We start from the raw sequence: 19,955 nt of genomic DNA on the forward strand, positions 1-19,955 counted from the left end.
AACTATTCAGTGCTGATGTGCTTAAAACATTAAAGCATTGATTACACTGCAGTTCAACCAAATTCATTTGAAGATCAATAGCTTTCAGGGGGAAAATTTCCCACAAACTCTCCGCAGTACAAGATCTTGTTAATCACAACGTTGCGTCAGAATATCATCCACCTAAACTTTGCTACTGGGAGAAGATTTAGCAATAAAACATGAGACGTCTCTCCTTAGTGTTCACAGACTAGGCCTATTTCATTGTACTGACATCAGCGAGGTTTACACTCCCAGCTGGTCTCCTTGAAAAACTGCTGAACCTTAATGACCCCACATGAGGAAGTGAAATATTAAGAGCGTTAATGAAGCAGTTTTTTCTTTGCAAGCAAATCTGATTAGCATTACTGCGTGAATCCGTTAAGTGCATTTCCTCATACACAATGGTGCGCTTTTCTCATCAAATCTAATGCAAAGAAATGACACCAAAGTATAAAAAAGCCTTTTTTTTTGTATTGTTCATAAAAAATGTATTGTAAAAATGTATAATTATCACATAATTATTATATAATATAATAAACATTTTTATGTCTTTTTCAGGATCAAATAATAATAATAAATTAAAATGACAGTCTGCAGGATTTCATAGGCATTGCATTGTCACGAAAGACACGTACAAGATTGTATTACAAAAACATGATGTGTAAACAGCCTTTAAAATGTCAGGAAAGGGTAAATATATGCAGGCAAACAATGAAATATTCTCTATAGGGATGGGATCAATTAGCTAGTCTAAATCTTATTCGATCTGGTTCAGAGGGAAAATATCTACATTCAGCACAAGAACTTTATTGTCGTTTTTTTTTTGTTGCAATAAAACCCATCTTTTGTATTAGTAAGAAATTCCGGTAGAAATCACATTCAGAGAGGCATTCCTCCCTCTTTAACACTTCAAGATATCAACAGCACCAAGTTTAGAATCATGTGACGTCAGATGAAGGTGCAATACAAGGAAAAGCTCTTGTCTATATAAGGCATCCGTGTCAATGAAGGCTGACCCTGTAGCAGATCAGCTAGAGGCAACGTCAGCAGAATGGCCGGCCGGCCTGCGTGGACTTCAGGGACCAGTGGACTGAGGAGATGCCAATTCAGCTTCATTCTGGTCATGTGTGCCCTTCAGGGGGATAATGAATTGCAAATCTCTTCAAGGAAGCATGCACACGCACACAAACACTCACAGATTGCACGCAAAACTCAATGTGCACCATTATTACCCAAGAAACAGCAGCTGAACTGATCTGTAGCATGTAATGTGCAATTTTCACCACCAAAAACCTAAAACAAAGCCCCAGTCAAACTATTTTCCTAGTGACATCATGCCACATAATTAATTTCTCTTAAGTGTCGTGGAACCTTTCCGAATGTGACTACTGTTTTCTGTGCTGTGTTCAAATTCAAACCAAAAATAGTTTAAGCCCGAGACAGAGCGGTCACAGGTCATTTCACTGGGGGCCAGGGTGTTTCCAAAGGAAACGGTCAGTGGCTTGCCTTCCCCACCAAGGTCGGGACACTCTCGTAAACCACGTCTGGGGGACAAACTTCCTCCCAAAGCTGACTTTAAATGATCTGTCACAGCATACCAAGGCGTCCCAAGTCCTTCCTGACCTTTAGGCAATGTTTGTATTATCCTTCCTTAATATATAGCAACAATATGGACTCACATATGGTTTCAAAGCAGCTTTACAGTGATAATAGGAAATTAAAGTAACATTGTTTTGGCTTTACAGCAGCTCTAGAATAAAGTTATTGTCCAGCTAAAGTTAGTTTTGATCACAAACTCATACATAGGGCTGTCGCGGTGAGGGATTTTCCCTTGCGGTAATTTTGAGTGGTTCAATAGCGCGATATGCGGTTTTACCGCATTTATTAATTTATTTTGATTCATTTATATTTATTTGTTGCTATATGTGTCACGATGTGGTCAGCATGCACAAAACGGGTACATTTTCAGTAACCAATAAACCGAAACTAAACAGCGTCTCTCCGCATTGAAAGCCTGTCACTCAGCGTGCAGTTGTAACGGCAACGGACTGTCTTTGAGTGAGTCATTAAACCATTCATTTAACAACACGTTCAAAAACGCTGATTGATTCATTAAAAGATAGTGAAACAAGGTAAATTATTTTTAACTTTGAGCTCCACTTTTCAAGGCTCAGCTGACCAGCAATGCGTCGCATGGGTAACGCTGAAGCTTCACTTAATAGAGACAAATGGCATTCAATGCGTGACTCACTAAGTTTTGTTTCCCGCGACCGCGAGTTCCTCGTGCTGTGGATGCAGACCAGCGCTGCCTGTCGCTGATGCCATTCTTATGAAAAAAGAAAACACGCGAATATCGCGGTTGCTGCGGTTACTTGAATTCCTCTGCGGTTGGCTTGTCAGAAGCGCGGTACTGCGATATTGCGGTTATCGCGACAGCCCTACTCATACATCTAAATGTGCAAACCGCGTTTCGTCTACAATTTGTCAAACTCACACGTGAGCACTAGGGTTGTGGAACAGACCCCTCTTACCTATGTGCACTATAATCGAACAAATCTGAAAAAAAAAACTAGGGATGTCATTGGTTGGCAGGAGGGTTTTAAACACATACCACCATATCAGCTAGCTGAGATCTGGAAAGTCTCTCCAACTGAGCAAAACTCTTAAAAAAAGAGCCCAGCAAAGGTCGCTTTTGTTCTGCAAGCAAGTCTCCATTGTAGGAAGGCTGGCACAGTCAAACTTCATATGGTGCTTATGTTAGGTGGAAACCGTATTAGATTATTTTTAGCATAACCATTTAGCATTTAAAACAAGCATTAATATGATGACCTTCAAATAAATGGTCTTAATTTCATATTAAAGGGATGGTTCACTTTGAAATTAAATTTTTGATATGTTTTAGCTTACCTCAAGGGCATCCAAGATGTAGGTGTCTTTGTTTCCGCAGTAGTTTCAATTTTGATATTTTTAGGTCAAACCGTTCTTGTCTGTCAGTCATATAATGCAGGTCTATGGTCACCACCTCAAAGAGCATGCACAGAGAAGTCCAAATTCCACAATTCCCCATCGTAAGTACACACTGATGGCCTAAGACACGAAACGAGCGGTATTTATATCGTTTTTACCTCTTGTACACAACCACGTCCAAGTGATCTGAAGCCAGAACGCGCGCACACGTCACACACCAGGAAGCGCGCGCGCCCTCAGATCACTTGGACGTGGTTGTGTACAAGAGGTAAAAACGATATAAATACTGTTCGTTTTCTCACACAAACCGCTCGTTTCGTGTCTTAGGCCATCAGTGTGTACTTACGATGGGGAATTGTTTAATTTGGACTTCTCTGTGCATGCTCTTTGAGGTGGTGACCATAGACCTGCATTATATGACTTGACAGACAAGAACGGTTTGACCTAAAAATATCAAAATTGAAACTACTGCGGAAACAAAAGACACCTACATCTTGGATTCCCTTGAGGTAAGCTAACAACATACCAAAATTTAATTAATTTCAAAGTGAACTATCCCTTTAATACCAGCCTAAATGTCAAAAGGCCAATAATGTTTCAAAATGTTCCCGTTTTACTGTATTTTTGATCAAATAAATGCAGCCTTGCTTAGAATAAGGGACTTTTTTCAAATATATATGAAAAATGGTAGTGTAAATTTGTTTCGTTTTTATGTAGCTCATAAGTCAGAGCAAATTCTATAGAATTCATTTAGACTACTTTTATGGTGCCTGAATGTCCTATTTGGACCTTCTGTCTGTGGTTACTGTACGTTGTCATTGCATACAGCCATCTTTTGGTGATCTAATCCTTTAAAGCAAAAAAAAAGAAACACTATTTTTAAACTTTACTTACAAAAGCTACAGTCACTGGGTACAACAATCACTTATTTCAAGCCACATAAGCTTGCTTCTTGGCCAAAAGATCTTATACACAGACTTGTGATTCTTGTTTAAAAAGCAAGTATGGAAAGAGGATGTTCTCCACTGGATCACAGGGTTGGGTTTGTACCACTTGGTTCCTTTCTCCACGAGTCATTGAGACCACACTTAGCCACAAGCCTCAAACAAGATAAAAGCTCTAGGCAGTTTGTGTTCCAAATGATCACTGGGTCATGTGAGTTCGAAACGTCTGCCACACAAACGCCCTACGCGGCGGTTGCGTTAGACTTTCTCATTGTTCATTATTTTGAAGGACAGGGTCGTAAAAGTTACGTTATAATCTTTTACCAGTCGTTTTAATTTTCATATTAGCAGCAGCTTTTGTTTTCGTTAACATTTAAATTTTTAACCATGAACGTACAGAACAAGCATATGGGGCAAGATTATGCATTTAGCTTGGTCGGGTTATGTATTTATTTATGAAGAGAACAGATGAACAGAGACTGTCAATTTTCATGTTCAACACCATACGGAGCAGACGAATGTTTGTTTTTTCCGCAGTGACGACGTTTGTACCTGAACTGAACAACTCAATATTACAAAACACAATTACTATTAAAATATCAACAAAATGCATAAAAACTCAATCGACTATCTGTATCTGCCTGGACTCTAACCTTCCTCTTGGTCCGCATGGACTTGAAGTGTGTTTGCCTGTGCCAGTGACTGATAAACGTTGTCTGTTGTTTGTCATTCATCCTCCACCGCATCCGTATCAGTCCCTCTTTCTTCACCTCTTTTAAATCAACAACAGCACAACAATTTGGCCATTTGAAGAAACTTTTCACACTCAGCTGCCGTGACATCTTCGCAATTGTATGTTGCGGTGACTAAAGCCACTGGCTGGACAAAGAGATTAATTTACGCACTCGCCACCAACTGTACAGGAGTGGGAATTACAGTTACAAGTTACAATAGATCACCCTCAGTGTAATCTGTCAAAATGACGGAGGACTTTTCCGTCACCGCTAAGAAAATTCAGTCAATGATGGAAAACATTCGGTTAATGCGACAATCGGCCCTATGGCACCGAGTAAAGCAAATGTAAATAAAACGTTCATTTTCACGGACGTCGTTGTGAAGCGGATTGAGGAGCGACATGAACAAAGTATCCCTCAAGAAATTCCTCTGTAAGTAGATGATCTGTGGGCATGGATTGCATAACATCTGGGTTTGGTTTGACACGCGTCTATAAAAACAAGAAGTGTACAAAAGTGGTCCACATGACATTTGGACAAACATCACAGCCTAAGATCATAACCAACTTGCATGGTTTCACATAATCCGATTAGATTCAGTGCCACAGATGTTACAAATAAATTTCAAACGAAACCTCTAATTAACATGGAAAATTAACATGGTCGTTTTTAGTTCCTGCTTTATTGCATCTAGCTTGATGACATGGAGTTTAGAAAAACATGAGTCAAAGATCTCACACTTCTTTTTTGTCTAAACATGACCATACAGTCATCCCATCCTCGTCTATACTCATTCTCTGCGGCTCTACAGACAGTCCAAAATAAACTTCACACTCTTTCCTTCGTTCCTTAAACACTAGTTTAGCTAGTGCCCACTCATGCCCAGCCCGCACAAAAGCATCCAGTGTGTCCGTGTTACACAGTCCGTCAGTGTTGTTCACACCTACTCACTTCTCCCACTGACTCTCTCCACAGCACAGACTCCACATTCAACGCCTGCTCATGATTCAGACGCCTTCCTTTTTATTTATATATTTAGAAAAAGTCACAAAAACGTGCTACAAAAAAACTGTGGAATGGAAATGTCATGTTTTTTTTACATTCCTTTTGTGGGACACTCTTTTGAAGAGCCCATGGCTCAGTGTTCATGGTTTTTTGATTTATTAACCCCCAACTCTCTTTGTAGAACACACAATCCTTGCTCCCCTCGTCTTCCCAACCATTTCCTCTTGCATAATCTGGTTTTTGTTTTCTCCTTTTCACTGCAAATCAGCACAGACAATTTGAATCGCAATCTTCTTGCAGGCTATCATTTTTAATAACAATTTCAGTCTAACACACGCGCGATCTTGCGTTATTTCCTTATCACTTCTCGCATGGGTTTGGTTGTGAAACGTAGTTTGCGGACCATACGGAAGTTGTCGGCGATTCTTTCCTTTGTAAAGTCATGACGTGTGAAACCTCCTGCTGCCGATCCATCGTGCAGTGTGAACACAGCAGAAACTGAATCATACCACAGATAGTCGTGCAGTGTGAACACAGCAGAAACTGAATCATACCACAGATAGTCGTGCAGTGTGAAAAGAACAGTGACCCGAGCACTTTAGAAATCATGCAGTATGAACTCGGCATAAGGCATAGAGTAAAATTAGTTAATGTATTAGTAGAATAAATCATGCTAGTGTTAAATTGAACACTCGTGTCATACTGTACTTCAATCACACTGAAAATATTACATGAATCTCTAAAACTCCAGAGGCAGTTTCACTTTAGATAAAACATTGGGTGTGCCAACCAATTATGTAACATCTACCACACATGACTACTAACCAGTCATGAGTTCCCTGAGAGAAGAGACTAAAACGTTTTTGTTCTTTTAAAAACTATCTGCTTTAAAAAACGGCCCCAAGGGAGCTCATCCACTTCATGTCACCGACCTCATGATCACAAGGCAAGTTTTTGCAGGCCTTTTCAACAGTGAACGTACCATCACATAATACAATACAGTAGCAAGGAAAATCACTGCTAAAGGTAAAGTCCATTCATACGTCAATGTGATTTATTATGGAAAGTGAATCACAGGAAAGAGCAATTTAGGAACTCGAAATATTCTCTGTATAAGATCTTAAAGGGATAGTTAACCTAACACATAAATGAAAATTCTGACATCATTTACAGAATATAACTTTTCGGTTAATCCAGTTCACAAAACCACTCTGAATGTTTCTACACAATTCTCAATGTTCAACTCACTGAATATATTATCCAGTCACAATGGTTAAAAGCTCACTGTAGTGGAGGATTATCCATAAATAATGATAAAATTACTAGATTAAAAGTCTTTTATTTTACACTTTTGTTCAAAAGTTTGGTGTCTCTTACGCTCACCAAGTTCATTTGATTAAAAAATATATATTGTGAAATATTGTTAAAATAACTGGTTTATATATATATATATATATATATATATATATATTTTTTTTTTTATATAATATAATTTATATATTTTAATATAATATAATTTACTCCTGTGAAAGTAATTCCATTACTTCAGTCTTCAGTGTCACATGATCCTTCAGAAATCATTCTAATAAGCTGATCTGTTGCTGGAATAGCATTTATTTGAAATACAAATCATTGTATTGTAACATTATGAATGTTGAATAAATGCTGAATAAAAGTATTCATTTGTCTATTATTACTTTTTTATTTTATTTTTTATCTTACCGACCCCAAACTTTTAATTGGTAGTGTACTTTAAAAGTGTTTTTGCCTCCATTTTGAACCTTTACAGCCTCAAGCCTCACTAGAAATATCTCCTTTTGTGTTCCAGAGAAGAAAGAAAGCAATACAGGTTTGGAATGACATGATGAGGGTGAGTAAATGATGACAGTTTTCATTTTTGGGTGAACTATCCCTTTAAAGGGTTCAGCAGAAAAAGCTGGGACGTCCTGCTTTAGACACTGAGGTTTAGGACACACCAAATCTGCATGCATCTAGTTTATGAAGAGTAAAATAGGTCAGATAGAATTGAGTGTACAAATAATGCTGTACGGCATGCATACATAGTCTTTACGTGAAAGGGTCATGGGACTTCACAGCTGTTCACCGCATGCTCAATCACTCTCATATGGGATAGAGAGGAGGGTAGTGAGGGTCAGCTCTCTCAGTGGGTTAATTCCCCACAAACACATACATGCCGATCCAGCTTTCCTGTTTCTGGAATGTTTGCAGTGGGGTCTGACGTTTGAGGGTCAGTGGGGGATCCAAACGCGTGCACACATTTTACAGACAACTGTGGCTGGTGTGGCCCCTTTGTGAAAGTGTGGCAGCTGTGAACCAGGCACAGTCCAAAAACAGGTGCGGGACCAAAACGGCACCCCAGCCAGTGACGGTGCAACAGTGCTTTTGACGACTCCAACTATACCTCCATGTATTCATCATACATCTGCTCTTCCCTTTTTGTCTTAACACAGCTGTTCAAGGATCTTTACACACACGCAGTACCTCGTGAAGAGCAGCTACCCAGACATTTGATTATATCATCAGTGGGCTGTAAGAACAAGAGCTTAAACGTAATGTTAAGAGAGAGAACATGAAGAATTTTCCTTAGAAGTGAGCACTAGAATGCCCTGCTTTGATATTTATGTTCTATTCACTAAGGCACAAATTCATGAGCTGCACATTTAGGTCAGCAGCTGTCCTCTGAGAAGCTGCCTTAAAAGTGCTGGGGAAAAAAAGGATGGCCAGTGAATGAATAAGTATGGGATAGATGAATGCATGGATTAGAAAGATGGAGGTTTGGGTGGTTATCTCACCCTGTCTTTTGGCTACCACATGGGCAGATGTTTTGGATGAAAGAAAGTGGAGACAAGGTTATGTTGGAGATCTGGTCTAGTCTTTATAATTCATTAACATCATTGATCTTAGACATGGATTGATAAGTAAGGGAAAATGTCCAGTCAGCTAGTCATTATTGCAAAATAAAGATCAACAGGGTGACCAGGACATAGGACAAATATATTTGTACAAAAATTGTTGTAATTGACCAATCGAAATCAAGAAAGTGAGCCACGTAATAGGCAGAAACAATTAATTACCCAATATCGGATATTCCAAATATCGGATATAACCAAATAATTAAATGTAATTTTAAAAAAGTAATTTACTGCAATGTAATGTAAATGTGATTAAAAAAAAAAAAAACATATAGAACATTTTAAGTGTTTTCAAAAGCAATTTTATCAAATGAAAGAAACCGTGAGCAGATGGGTTGGTTGAGCAAAGCTGTCTCAGCTGTGATCAATAAGTCGATTGATCAGGTTTAGGGGATGTGAGTGGGTCAGCAGCTGATATGCTTGTCAACATAATCAATACTGAGACTGAAGAGTCCTGGTAAAAATCAGACAACAGAGAGTAAGTGTTCATCCCCTATACTGAAAAGAATTATTTTGCTGCTTGTTCAAATTACTTAATCAAAATGAGCTAAAGCAACACGATTGCTATACATTTAGTCCTAACTCCTACCTTAATTTCATTGTGTTCAAATTGAAGTTCACTTAATCCATTTGTGTTGGGATTACATCAATCATTTTTGTTGGCATTAACTGAAACAGGGCGGTGGATTGTTAGTTCCCAGCATGCTTTGCATATGGCCGGATTAGTAGAGTAAATGTTGAAATTAAGTGTTATTTTATGTGTTTTTGAGTGAAGGAAAATACTTGTTAATGTTTAATATTCAGTTATGTTTGACATTTAAAAGAGTTTCTGTTATATAGAAGATGTTATGGTTACCATTGTGCTGAAGAGTAGAGCTTATGGGTCATAAGGCTACGTCCAATGAGCAATAGCTTTGCTGATGCCAGTGGTGTAAAAAGCTTCTTTTTTTTTTTCAGTGTACAAGACAAATATGGTAAAAAAAACAGACCAATACTATAAGGCAGAAAATTTTGCTAAATATTGGAAGTGTAGTGCTTGTTTGTTAGCTATATTAAATATATTTGGACCATCACGTATTGAATTACTGTTTACAATTTATCAATGACATTCAATTCTCACAATGCACTAATTCATCAGTAAAGAGAACAGTGAAAGTGACTACACAAAGACTAAGCCTGTCACAAAGCCGACAACAATCTGAAGAACGTAAAATGCACAGCAATCTCTTCAGACTGAAAGAGATGCCAGTCATGTCAATGCCGACTTCCTAATCAAACATAAACTCCAACCAAAACACATGCACTATTCTTATCTTCTGTGAGAACGACAAGAAAAAGCATCGCCTAAAATCCTCAACACAGCCATTCCCTAGCTAACACTGACATTCAGTTGAATTATGACAAACACTGAATTTCATGAAACCATTTTCTGACTAAATCCATCAGAAGGCATGACACAGCAGGCTTGAGTCATGACAGCTCGTTCGTGATAAGGTGGGGCGGCAACATTAGCAGGAAAATATTCCCTTTTATATTCACTTCCCTTTTCTGGCATGTCAAGACTACTTCTATTTTTTGAGAAAAAGAATTCTCTTAGGCTATACAAATATTTGCATATGCAATTGAAACAAACCTGTTAATAATTAATACTACAGCTCTGTTCAAAAACCTAGAGAGATGACATGCCGTCTATCCCTCCACGTTCACGTGATGCCACTGTTGTGGACTTACGCACAAGTTTCAAAGGTGATGTCAAATGCTGTTTCTATTGTATTTGTCCAAGTAGAAAGTTGGAAATAGAAAGCTATTGAATGCAACTCACAACTGATATACAACACAGCTTTGCCATTGGCTGATTCAGCTGTGGACCAGTGCATTAGGAACAAGCATCAGGTTTCCTCTATACAAACAAAACAACTCACAAATTATTTACTATGGTTGGCAATTTTCTTTGTAGACTAGATAGAAAAAAAAACAAAGTAATGGAAGCATACTTCCCACCCAAGGCTACATTGATTAAATCCATTAAATAAACTGAAACAAACAACTTAAGACAGATTGTAATGCTAATATCATTCAGCGTTTGGCAACACAAGATCAAGGTAAAATTCTTGGACTATCAGCAAGATAAACAGAGTCAGGGCTAAATCACAGAAGCAGTATCAAGAACGAGGAGCACAAACACACAGAAACCTACAGGTCACCTTAACAAGGAGTGGAGCTATGTAACCCAATCCTGGCCATTATGAGACATTCATGCCTTCCTCCGATTGTCTGAGCACAGAACAATACCATGATGACTTTCTTCTGGTTCTGTGTCAATAAAGGTTGAACATTTGTTGCCTAGGGCCAGAGGATTTTACACCGCTGATTTCAGGACGTTAACACACTGCCCTAAAGGTGAGACCTCACAAAATTCAGATAAACAAACTACACAATTCAAAGAGATAACATAAAATAAACAAAGAGACAATACACTAGAATCAGAGCATGACAGGATAAACGCAGTTTTGCCTGCGAGAACGATAAGAAAAAGCTGATCTTCAAAGGGAAAACATCTCGCTCAAGGAAAATAACAACATAATCCAACAAACGAGTTTGGAATGATAAAATAGAAAGTGAAACGACTTTATTCAAAATTTGCGCTTGTAGTGTTTCAAACAAAATTGTGAAAAATAAAGGTTTCAAACAGAATTCCCAAACAAACTCCTGTCTGTCATTGGTCACTCAAACAGATAGTCCCACCCCCCAGATCATGTCATTGGCCGAGTCAGCATTGCTACGTTAGGGTTGGCCGGAATGCTCCAACAAACACAGCAATGTTTTGCTATCACCGCAGTGTTTGCACTTCTCACGGGAGTCAATCTACGAATGGCTCACTTCTAGCTGTCTCTGCGCTTGAAACTGGGATAGGAAAAAGTGTTTTAACACTGATAATATTACACACATCATCTTTCATATCTTAGCTTAGTCTTTTTGACTGGTAAATAGCATATGACATACTGCTCAAAACGTGTACCAAACACTTAAGCAATATGCACTGTCAAATTCCAGAGGGTTGGTGAAGATTTAATTCTCGGTTTTATGCACATCACCAGGAGTACTATCATTCAGAACGCTATAAAACACATCGTCTTCTCACTTTAGTCTCATACAGCACACATCCGCCTTAAAAAAGGAAAAGACGTTTGGACGAATCTTGAGGCGTTCCGAGTCAATGCTTCATGTTTCTGATGAATAACCTTTCCTGTGAAGTACGACTTGCCTGCTTTCCTCATTACGATCACTGGAGAGACAAGAGACAAGAGAGAGAGAGACAAAGAAGGTAAAGATCTCATCTTACCTCGTGTTCCAGTTGCAATGTCAGCCACTTTCTGGAAAGCGTCCAGGAATGAGCTAGTGACGATGATTGTTGTCCTGAACGACAGAAAGAGAAAGAGTTTGTTTGCAGGAAAAACCCACGAGCAAAGTGGCTTTGACTGGATTCTTGCAAACAGTCCACGATGCAGGTATATCATGACAAATATTTCCACTGACAGTTTTCTGGAGCTTGCACCAGGAGAGATGCAGGAGCCAATGTTAACAGCACAGCAGACCGCAATACTCTGGATGAATGAAATTTAAATACCTGAAGATGCTGATAACTAAAGTGCAACGCACTTCAAAACAATCTGCATTCGTTTTACATTTTCTGCACTAATGGTGGGGGAAAACTGTTGGACCTTAAAAAGGGTTTAGATAAATATGGCAAAAAGCTTCAATAAATGTAATTGAGAGTACAAAATTCATACTCATAGCTGAAAGCATCATCAAACCATCAACAAAAACAGTTCTAACACAAATCAGTCTACACTAGAAGTGTTGAAGCTATACGTCATCTCGAGATAATTACCAACACAGACCAATCAGCTACAAGCTTAAATGTAGCAATGTAAATAAAATAAATGCGTCTAACTAAATTTTGTGATGGCGGCGCCAGAACTGCAACTGGTAGAAGGTGCACTGTAGCAGTGATGGAGTACTCGAGTCCTGGACTCGGACTCGAGTCCGACTCGAGTCCCTGTTCTCTGGACTCGAGTCCGACTCGAGACTCTATTCTCAGGACTCGTGACTTGACTTGGACTCGCGGACTGATGACTCGTACTTGGACTCGGACTCGAGGATATAAAATCGGACTTGAGCATTCATCAAATGAATGACGTTGGATGAAGTTTCTGACTAAATAGGTTTTAAAATTTGATATAAAATGTTACACTTTTCCTGTTTTGGGCTCCAAGACCGGACGGGATCTCTTTTTTTCCTGCATATAAGAACGAGCAGAGAGAACCAGCCGCGCGCGCGCGCTCTCACCGTCTTCATACAACACGAGCTCCCTCCTCTAATATTAATCAAAATCAATTGACACGATAGTAAAAGGTCGGAAGACCGAAGTTTCACGTAGATCATTCAGAGATTTTTTCTCCTGAATTACCGCGAGGTGTGAATTGTGCTGAAAAAAAACAAAAAACGTTTGCCTTATCTTCTCTGAAAAGCGTTCCGCACATTCAGCTGACATTAGCCACAATTTCAATAAACGAAAAGACCTATCTAGTGATGAAATGTTTTCTGTGTTGACACAAATCTTGTCCTGTCCTAAACTGCCGAGATAATCACACAAGGCGTGCCGCACGTAGGCTACACGTCCATTAATGACACGTCCGATTCGCGAACTAATGACTCCTTTGAACGATTCACTTTAATGAATGGTTAAAACAACTGTCCATCTGTCCAACAACGAACTCACGAGACGTCTGAATCGGTGTATAACAAATCGGTAACACTTTACAATAATGTTCCATTTATTAAACTCTAGTTAACTACATTAGTTAACATTTAGGCTACTATTAATAAACTGCACTTCTACAGCATTGTTAATGTTAATTTTAACATTTAGCCTACTAATAGCCTACATTATTGAAATCAAAAGTTTTTATTTATATTTATTTATATTGTATTTATTTATTTATTATTTATAATTGTCAACACAGTGGTGTCATTTTTGTTTAATGTAGACCCTCTTTTATAATTATATCAGCTCTTTAAAGGTGCCAGAGTAGAGAAATGTAGGCAGTCTTGAAATATAACAAAGACTCAACCTTGATGACTCGACTCGGACTCGAACACTGGGGACTCGAGACTCGACTCGGACTCGAACTCAGGTAATGGTGACTCGACTCGGACTCGACTCGGACTCTTCTTTGGTGACTCGGACTTGGACTCGGACTCGAACACGGGGACTCGAGACTCGACTCGGACTCGACAGTTGGTGACTCGACTACAACACTGCACTGTAGTATGATACTACAACCTTTCTTCGAGAGCAGATCGTGGAGACATTTTTATTAATTATTCACGATCTAAAATCGTGATATTGCACACCCTTACCTGTGGCCATAAAATAAAGTGGTCTTGTGTAGAAATCTCAATCCTACTTGATTTGACATTAGACAAATTCCCTTCTGTATGTAAGCTTAAATATACGTTTGATTAGACAGTGAAAAATATCTATAGCCTTCTCCCTGGTCAGAAGATGGAAAACGGTTGGAGCCGCTCAATAGAAAGAGTTCAGCGTGTTCATCGGAAGGGACACGGGCACATACTGACAGGGTCAATGGTGCCATTGTAGGATCCATTCAGAGCCTTCATTCTGAAGAGAGAGATCTCAGCTTATCAGAGAAAGCTCTGTGGTATCAGGTGATACCAACTACAAAGTACAGCCTTTCAGCAAATCCCCCACCTCCCCAACAGCGGCCCCCCAAGTCCTGCAAAAGCTTTTGTGCCCGATAGGTAGACTCGCATCTCTTTAATTCTGGTTCTAGGAATAGAAGTTGGGTTAATGGTAGGGACGCCCTGGAAAAATATGTTACTGGTTACCTTCCGTTTGAAGAGCATTATTAAACTACAAGTACTGAATCTATATCCTGGTTGGATTAACTATGTCCAAAGTTGTTAACAGAGACATGTCATAGTTGTTGGATGACTAGGCACCTACTCATATAAGTTTTTTCTTTGATTATTTTGAATTTCTTTGATTAAATGACGAATAAAAATGGTGCAATGGTAAACTTTTACAGTTTACAAATACCTTTAAAGATTTTTTTCATTATAAAATATGAATTATATTGAATTATATACACTTTTTTTATTAAATAACAATTAATTTATAAATACGCCAAACTTTCTTCAAGAATTGCATGCCTTTAAATGAGACTAATAAATTATCTACAGATGGTACACAATTACAAACAGAACTTTTACTTCAAACTCCCAAGAAATCATCAAAATAAATTAATTCAAAAATAGTGAACCGGGTCATCTTAGAATAGGTGTATCCCAGTCACTGTCTGAATTAATTCAATTTTAAATAAGCAAAATAAATGATTACTGACATGCCAAATTTTGAAATTGTGTTTAATGGCACGTTAAAGGCTGCTCAGCACAACTACACATAAAAGGCAGCAGTCGGTTTAGATTAAGATTTAAAGCAGCCATTACCAAACCAGCTAGTCTAGTATCTATATTTGCATGTACGGAGATGTTGTTCAACTTAGACATACTATGATATACTGCAATGGGTAAATATTACCCAACACTCTGTTTACAAAAACACTAACAATGCCCAAAGTCATGAGAAACTTTAAAAAACAGTCCCTGATCAGCTCTTGGCAGTCCAGACGGAGGAGCTGGCAATGGTAATGGTGTGTGTGAGTGGAGCGTGTTTGATGTTTATCTGTAGGAATGGAGTGGACCTTTGGGAGGGTCATTACCCTGTTTACTCTCCAGGGACAGAACAGAGAGGTCAGGCAGAGGGGACGTGCTGGAAAAATGGAACCAGGGCTAAACTAAAAGATAATTTCCTCACTTGATAAGTCTCTCTTTCACATATGTCAGAATAGATACAAAATTGTATCTGCCGCGAATTAACAAGGAATAATACAGTCCAACATGTTCAATGGGTTGTACCATTGCGTAACTTGGTGTGGATCATTAAGTCAATAAAACTTTGGACAAAAAAATGGATTGTGAAAATTGGACATGACGTAGGACCAGTTAGAAGCAGCGAGTGATTTATTTGTTTTACATGAACAGCTGCAGGTTTATTAGGCTGCTGTCACTTTAAGAGTGAATACACTGATCTAATATACTGATACACATGCACTTTCTTTCTCAACTGTTAACGTTCACTTAAGATATAAAAGACGGGCATTTTGACACATAGGTGTGTGTATTTGACCGTTCAAGCCCAGTAAGACGGCAAAAATAACCACGTTCAGTACTCACACGCTGCATGAGACTCAGCTTCATGTGTGCGCATCTCTCAGAAACAATATTAGCGAAATGAGTTCTCTTTCTTGCTTATTGCACGTCAATGGTTTAAAAATCACTTGTTTCTATACTGCAATACCTAAAAACGCATGCAAGCGATAAGCTTTCGTGATGGCGCAGTCTAAACCAGTCTAAAATCTCTACTGGTTGACAAATTTCTACCGGTAAATCGTGTCCACCGGTATATTGCCCACTTTTCAAAATACAATCAATTCACGACAAATAAAAATTAAGTCCTGTTGTATTTTCACTCAGAAATACATCACATTATGGAAGTACAAAGGGTTGCAAATGGCAATTCCTAATGACTTTAAGACCATCAATCCATTGAATGAACTATAAATCCTCATTTTCATGCAGCACCTTTTCTAATTGTCTGCATTTAAATTTCTCTACTCTACTTCTAAATAATCTCTTTATTCCTTTAAGTAAACTAAAGCCCCATTCTTTATTCAACACTGCCTCTTCATTGCCTTTTTGGATCCTTTAAAACACATTTTTCTCAAATGTTTTTTATTACACTGGGTGACAAATCCTTCCTGAATGATGTAATAATCAAGCACATTTCCTGCTTTCGAAACAAGATGATCATAATTATTCCCCATTCAAGGAAGTGTGTAATGCAGAAGGCCTGTTCTTACCTTAACTGAGATTGCAGCTTAGCGCCTTTGGTGACAAAGTCCTCCCAAGCAGGGTAACTCGCCTACAGAACAAATAGTGAGAGAGAAGAAGAGAGGTCAGTCAGGGCAAACCAGAGTAAATCATTACACTGTACCAACAGCTCATCTGGTGTCCATCATCAATATTACTAGTTTAAAAGACAATCTATTATTACTGACTACATTCAGTACATATAAACCTATTTGAAGTATTCCAGACGTGGATAGGCCCTAAAGTTTAATATTTAGAGTTATGAGTTTACTGAAATCCCTAAAAAAGTGCATGAGAATGAAAACTTTCTGAGATCACATGACAGGAAGCTGTCGTTGGTGTACAATTGTGTTTACACCAAAAACAACCTAGGCAACACAAGTTTTCACAAAGTGACTGGTCAACTTTGACAAATAGGCAGACAAGATGCAACAATGCCGAATTAAACAACAATTTATTGAATTTAAACACGATGCAATTAAAACACGTTGTCACACTGACTATCTGGTTGTGCCACAAATGCAACAAAGAATTTAATAAATAGATTAATTACATAACTACAAATTAAAATAGGTACAGAATGTATTGCTCAACTGAATGTCATTCAAACCAGGTACAACATTTCCAAGCTATTAATCATGCAGTCTTACGTCACTCAAGTTGTCATTTCACAGCATCACAGACTACTAGCATAAATCAGAATATCTTTTGGTTTCGTCTTGTTTTCTCAGTAGTCTCTGTCTCAGTGATCAAAGTCTTCTTTGCCATAATGTTTATTAAAAAATCTAATCCAAATCAAGCTAATTCTATTTGCAATAACGGGTATCAAGTAACAGCTGATCCTGATTACGGAAAATCTCCAAAAATGCTGACTGCTCTATTTCCACAAATAGCATAAACATACTTTATATATATAAAAAAAAATTAAAAAAAAACACCTATAAAAATCGCATTGGTGAAACGTTATCTGCCACATGATGTTTCAATTTACTTGAAATAAATCCAATGGTGAAGCAAGTGACAAAGACAGGGTTCAAAAATGTGAAAAATCTCCATTACAGCAGATGTTGCTACATGTTGGCCCGCTTTGTTTTTGAACCCGAGATACACTGCTCTGATTAAATATATATTTCATAACTTACAATTTGCCCCCTTAAATACCTTTAATACAGTTAGCTACTATTTGCAGTGAAGCTAACTACTTTTTTTTTTTTTTTTTTTTATAGTTTCTCCAACACTGCGAATAAAAGTATTTTAATGCAGTGTAAAAATAAAGCAGGTCTTCCAGCTAATCACTAAAAATAAGCATACCTGGAAATGCTTTATGAGAAGGCCATAAAATATAATTGCCCTGATGAAGTTTTAAGGTCTTCGGTCTTGTGGGAGTCAACAAAATCTCTCAGCATTTAAAGCATGTGATCAGTGTAACGCTTCTTCCATAATTGAACTCAAATGTGAGGTCATGTGATGATGATACAAGACCAAGACCTAGTAGTTTAGTTATATATACACTGAAGCATATACACTACCGTTTTTGAATGATCAAAACAGAAGAAACTCACAGCTCCAGCTATAATGCACCTTTTCTTTTACTATATACAGTATACATGCATAATGCAACACATGTCATTATATAAAGAGGGAAATATGTATGCACTGTATGTAAAAAAAATCATTTTAACATGTTTATAAGACCACCCAGAGTTGGTAAAAAATGAATCACGATTTGTTTGTGAAAACATTCATATACTGTTTCTGCATTTTTGATCAAATAAATTTGTTAAGCATAAGAGACTTCTTTAAAAAAAACTAAAAAATATATACATATAGAAAAAACTCAATAAATGAACAATAAATGAACAAACCTTATATTTTTTTGGAACTCAATAGATGTTTATTGGAATATTGAGGATAGAGTCAATATTGCCCAAACGTACAACGACTTAAAGACTTTGTACATAAATGGAAAATGTTATTATTTACCAGGACTGTACACATAATATGCAAGTTTTTCTTCCAGTAAATGAAATATAAATAAGCTAATAAATTTAGTGTAGTCTGTGCCAGATAATGGTAAATAAAACATTAATCCTGGGTACTTTCAAATTGTTTGTAATATTAGATTTCTTTAACAATTAATGATCTTAAAATAATAAAAAAATGCATGTTTCTAGTGCATGTTAGCATTAGCATTTAGCTACATTTTTTTTAGCTAATGCTAAATTAGCTAATGCTAACACGGACTGAATGCAAACAGAGTTTAATGTCTTGCACATTCAAAACATCATCTTGCCCATCTAGTGCGTAGTGTAAATAAGCGAATTGAGGCGCAGCCTTATTTTATATAGCAGCTCCTTCTGGAGGCCATAATTACAGAATGTATAGTTATCACAAAGTATGCATCTCATAGGAAACTAGTGACCATTATTTGTACGCATGCCTTCAGGGCTTTCCTGAGTCTGTCAGAAACTTAAAAGGACGATCCACCCATAAGAACCCTCCTACCAAATCTGTCCTGTGAACCATTTCCTTTTCAAACTCTCAGTTCTTTTCCCCTCGTCTCTCAGGAGAGGACCTGTCCTGTGAAGCAGCCCACCCCACCCCACCCACCCACCCACCCAGAGTTTTGCTTTCAACCGCATGAAAGAAATATATGATCATTTCCGGTCTTCAATCCTTCTCATCTTTGCCTGTTGCTGTGGTAAAGAGGAGGTGACACAGAGAGCGGAGGACGAGAAGAGGACAGAAAACCTGTTGGTCCACTGTATCAAGTGACAAAACAGACACGCGTATATAATACAGCAGGCGGAGGTTGCAATGAGGATCAGTCGCTGAATTTCAAATATAAAAACGGCATCCCTTGTAGATGGTTTCTTTGATTAATAATAAATGTTTTTAATAACATCCCCCTTCTTTAACAAGGACTCAAGGGAGACATGGTATAGCGCTGTAAACCAACAACACCCTAATGATCCACATACTGAGCTACGAAAGGCTATTCCTTTCAAAAACATCAGCGATGGCAAAAAGATCTGCAAAACCTGACTATGCTTTTCAACTAGATGGTATCAATAGAGAGCTAGAAGCTAGAGTTAGACCAGCTAAATGAAATAAATATTATAGCACAAATAAATTGTACAATTAATATTATCATGAATATTATAATAAGGGAATAATTTCAGCAATTTTGCATGACCGTGTATAGTAAAAAAAAACAAAAAAAACAAAGCACACTTAACTTAAGCTGCACTTGTCTACACACCAATGTACACACCTTTGTATTAAAACTGCCAAACCAAGTGGCATTTAGAAATATAGTACACAAACGTATAGTC

The 19,955-nt window shown here is 37.9% G+C and overlaps 1 protein-coding gene across 7 annotated transcripts in view; it reads right to left on the bottom strand.

Moving 5' to 3' along the window:
• Positions 1-19,955, bottom strand: part of mtss1 (MTSS I-BAR domain containing 1) — a 58,482-nt gene that overhangs the window by 28,641 nt on the left and 9,886 nt on the right. For all 7 annotated transcript variants that reach the window (XM_084425532.1, XM_084425530.1, XM_084425531.1 and 4 more), the window contains 2 exons: positions 16,611-16,672; positions 11,948-12,021 (listed from right to left, as the gene is read on the bottom strand). In XM_084425532.1, the coding sequence (XP_084281658.1) occupies positions 11,948-12,021; positions 16,611-16,672 (136 nt within the window). The remainder of the gene's footprint in view (positions 1-11,947; positions 12,022-16,610; positions 16,673-19,955) is intronic.

Source organism: Rutilus rutilus (assembly GCF_951802725.1).
Source record: "Rutilus rutilus genome assembly, chromosome: 12".
In the NCBI taxonomy this organism is placed as follows: domain Eukaryota; kingdom Metazoa; phylum Chordata; class Actinopteri; order Cypriniformes; family Leuciscidae; genus Rutilus; species Rutilus rutilus.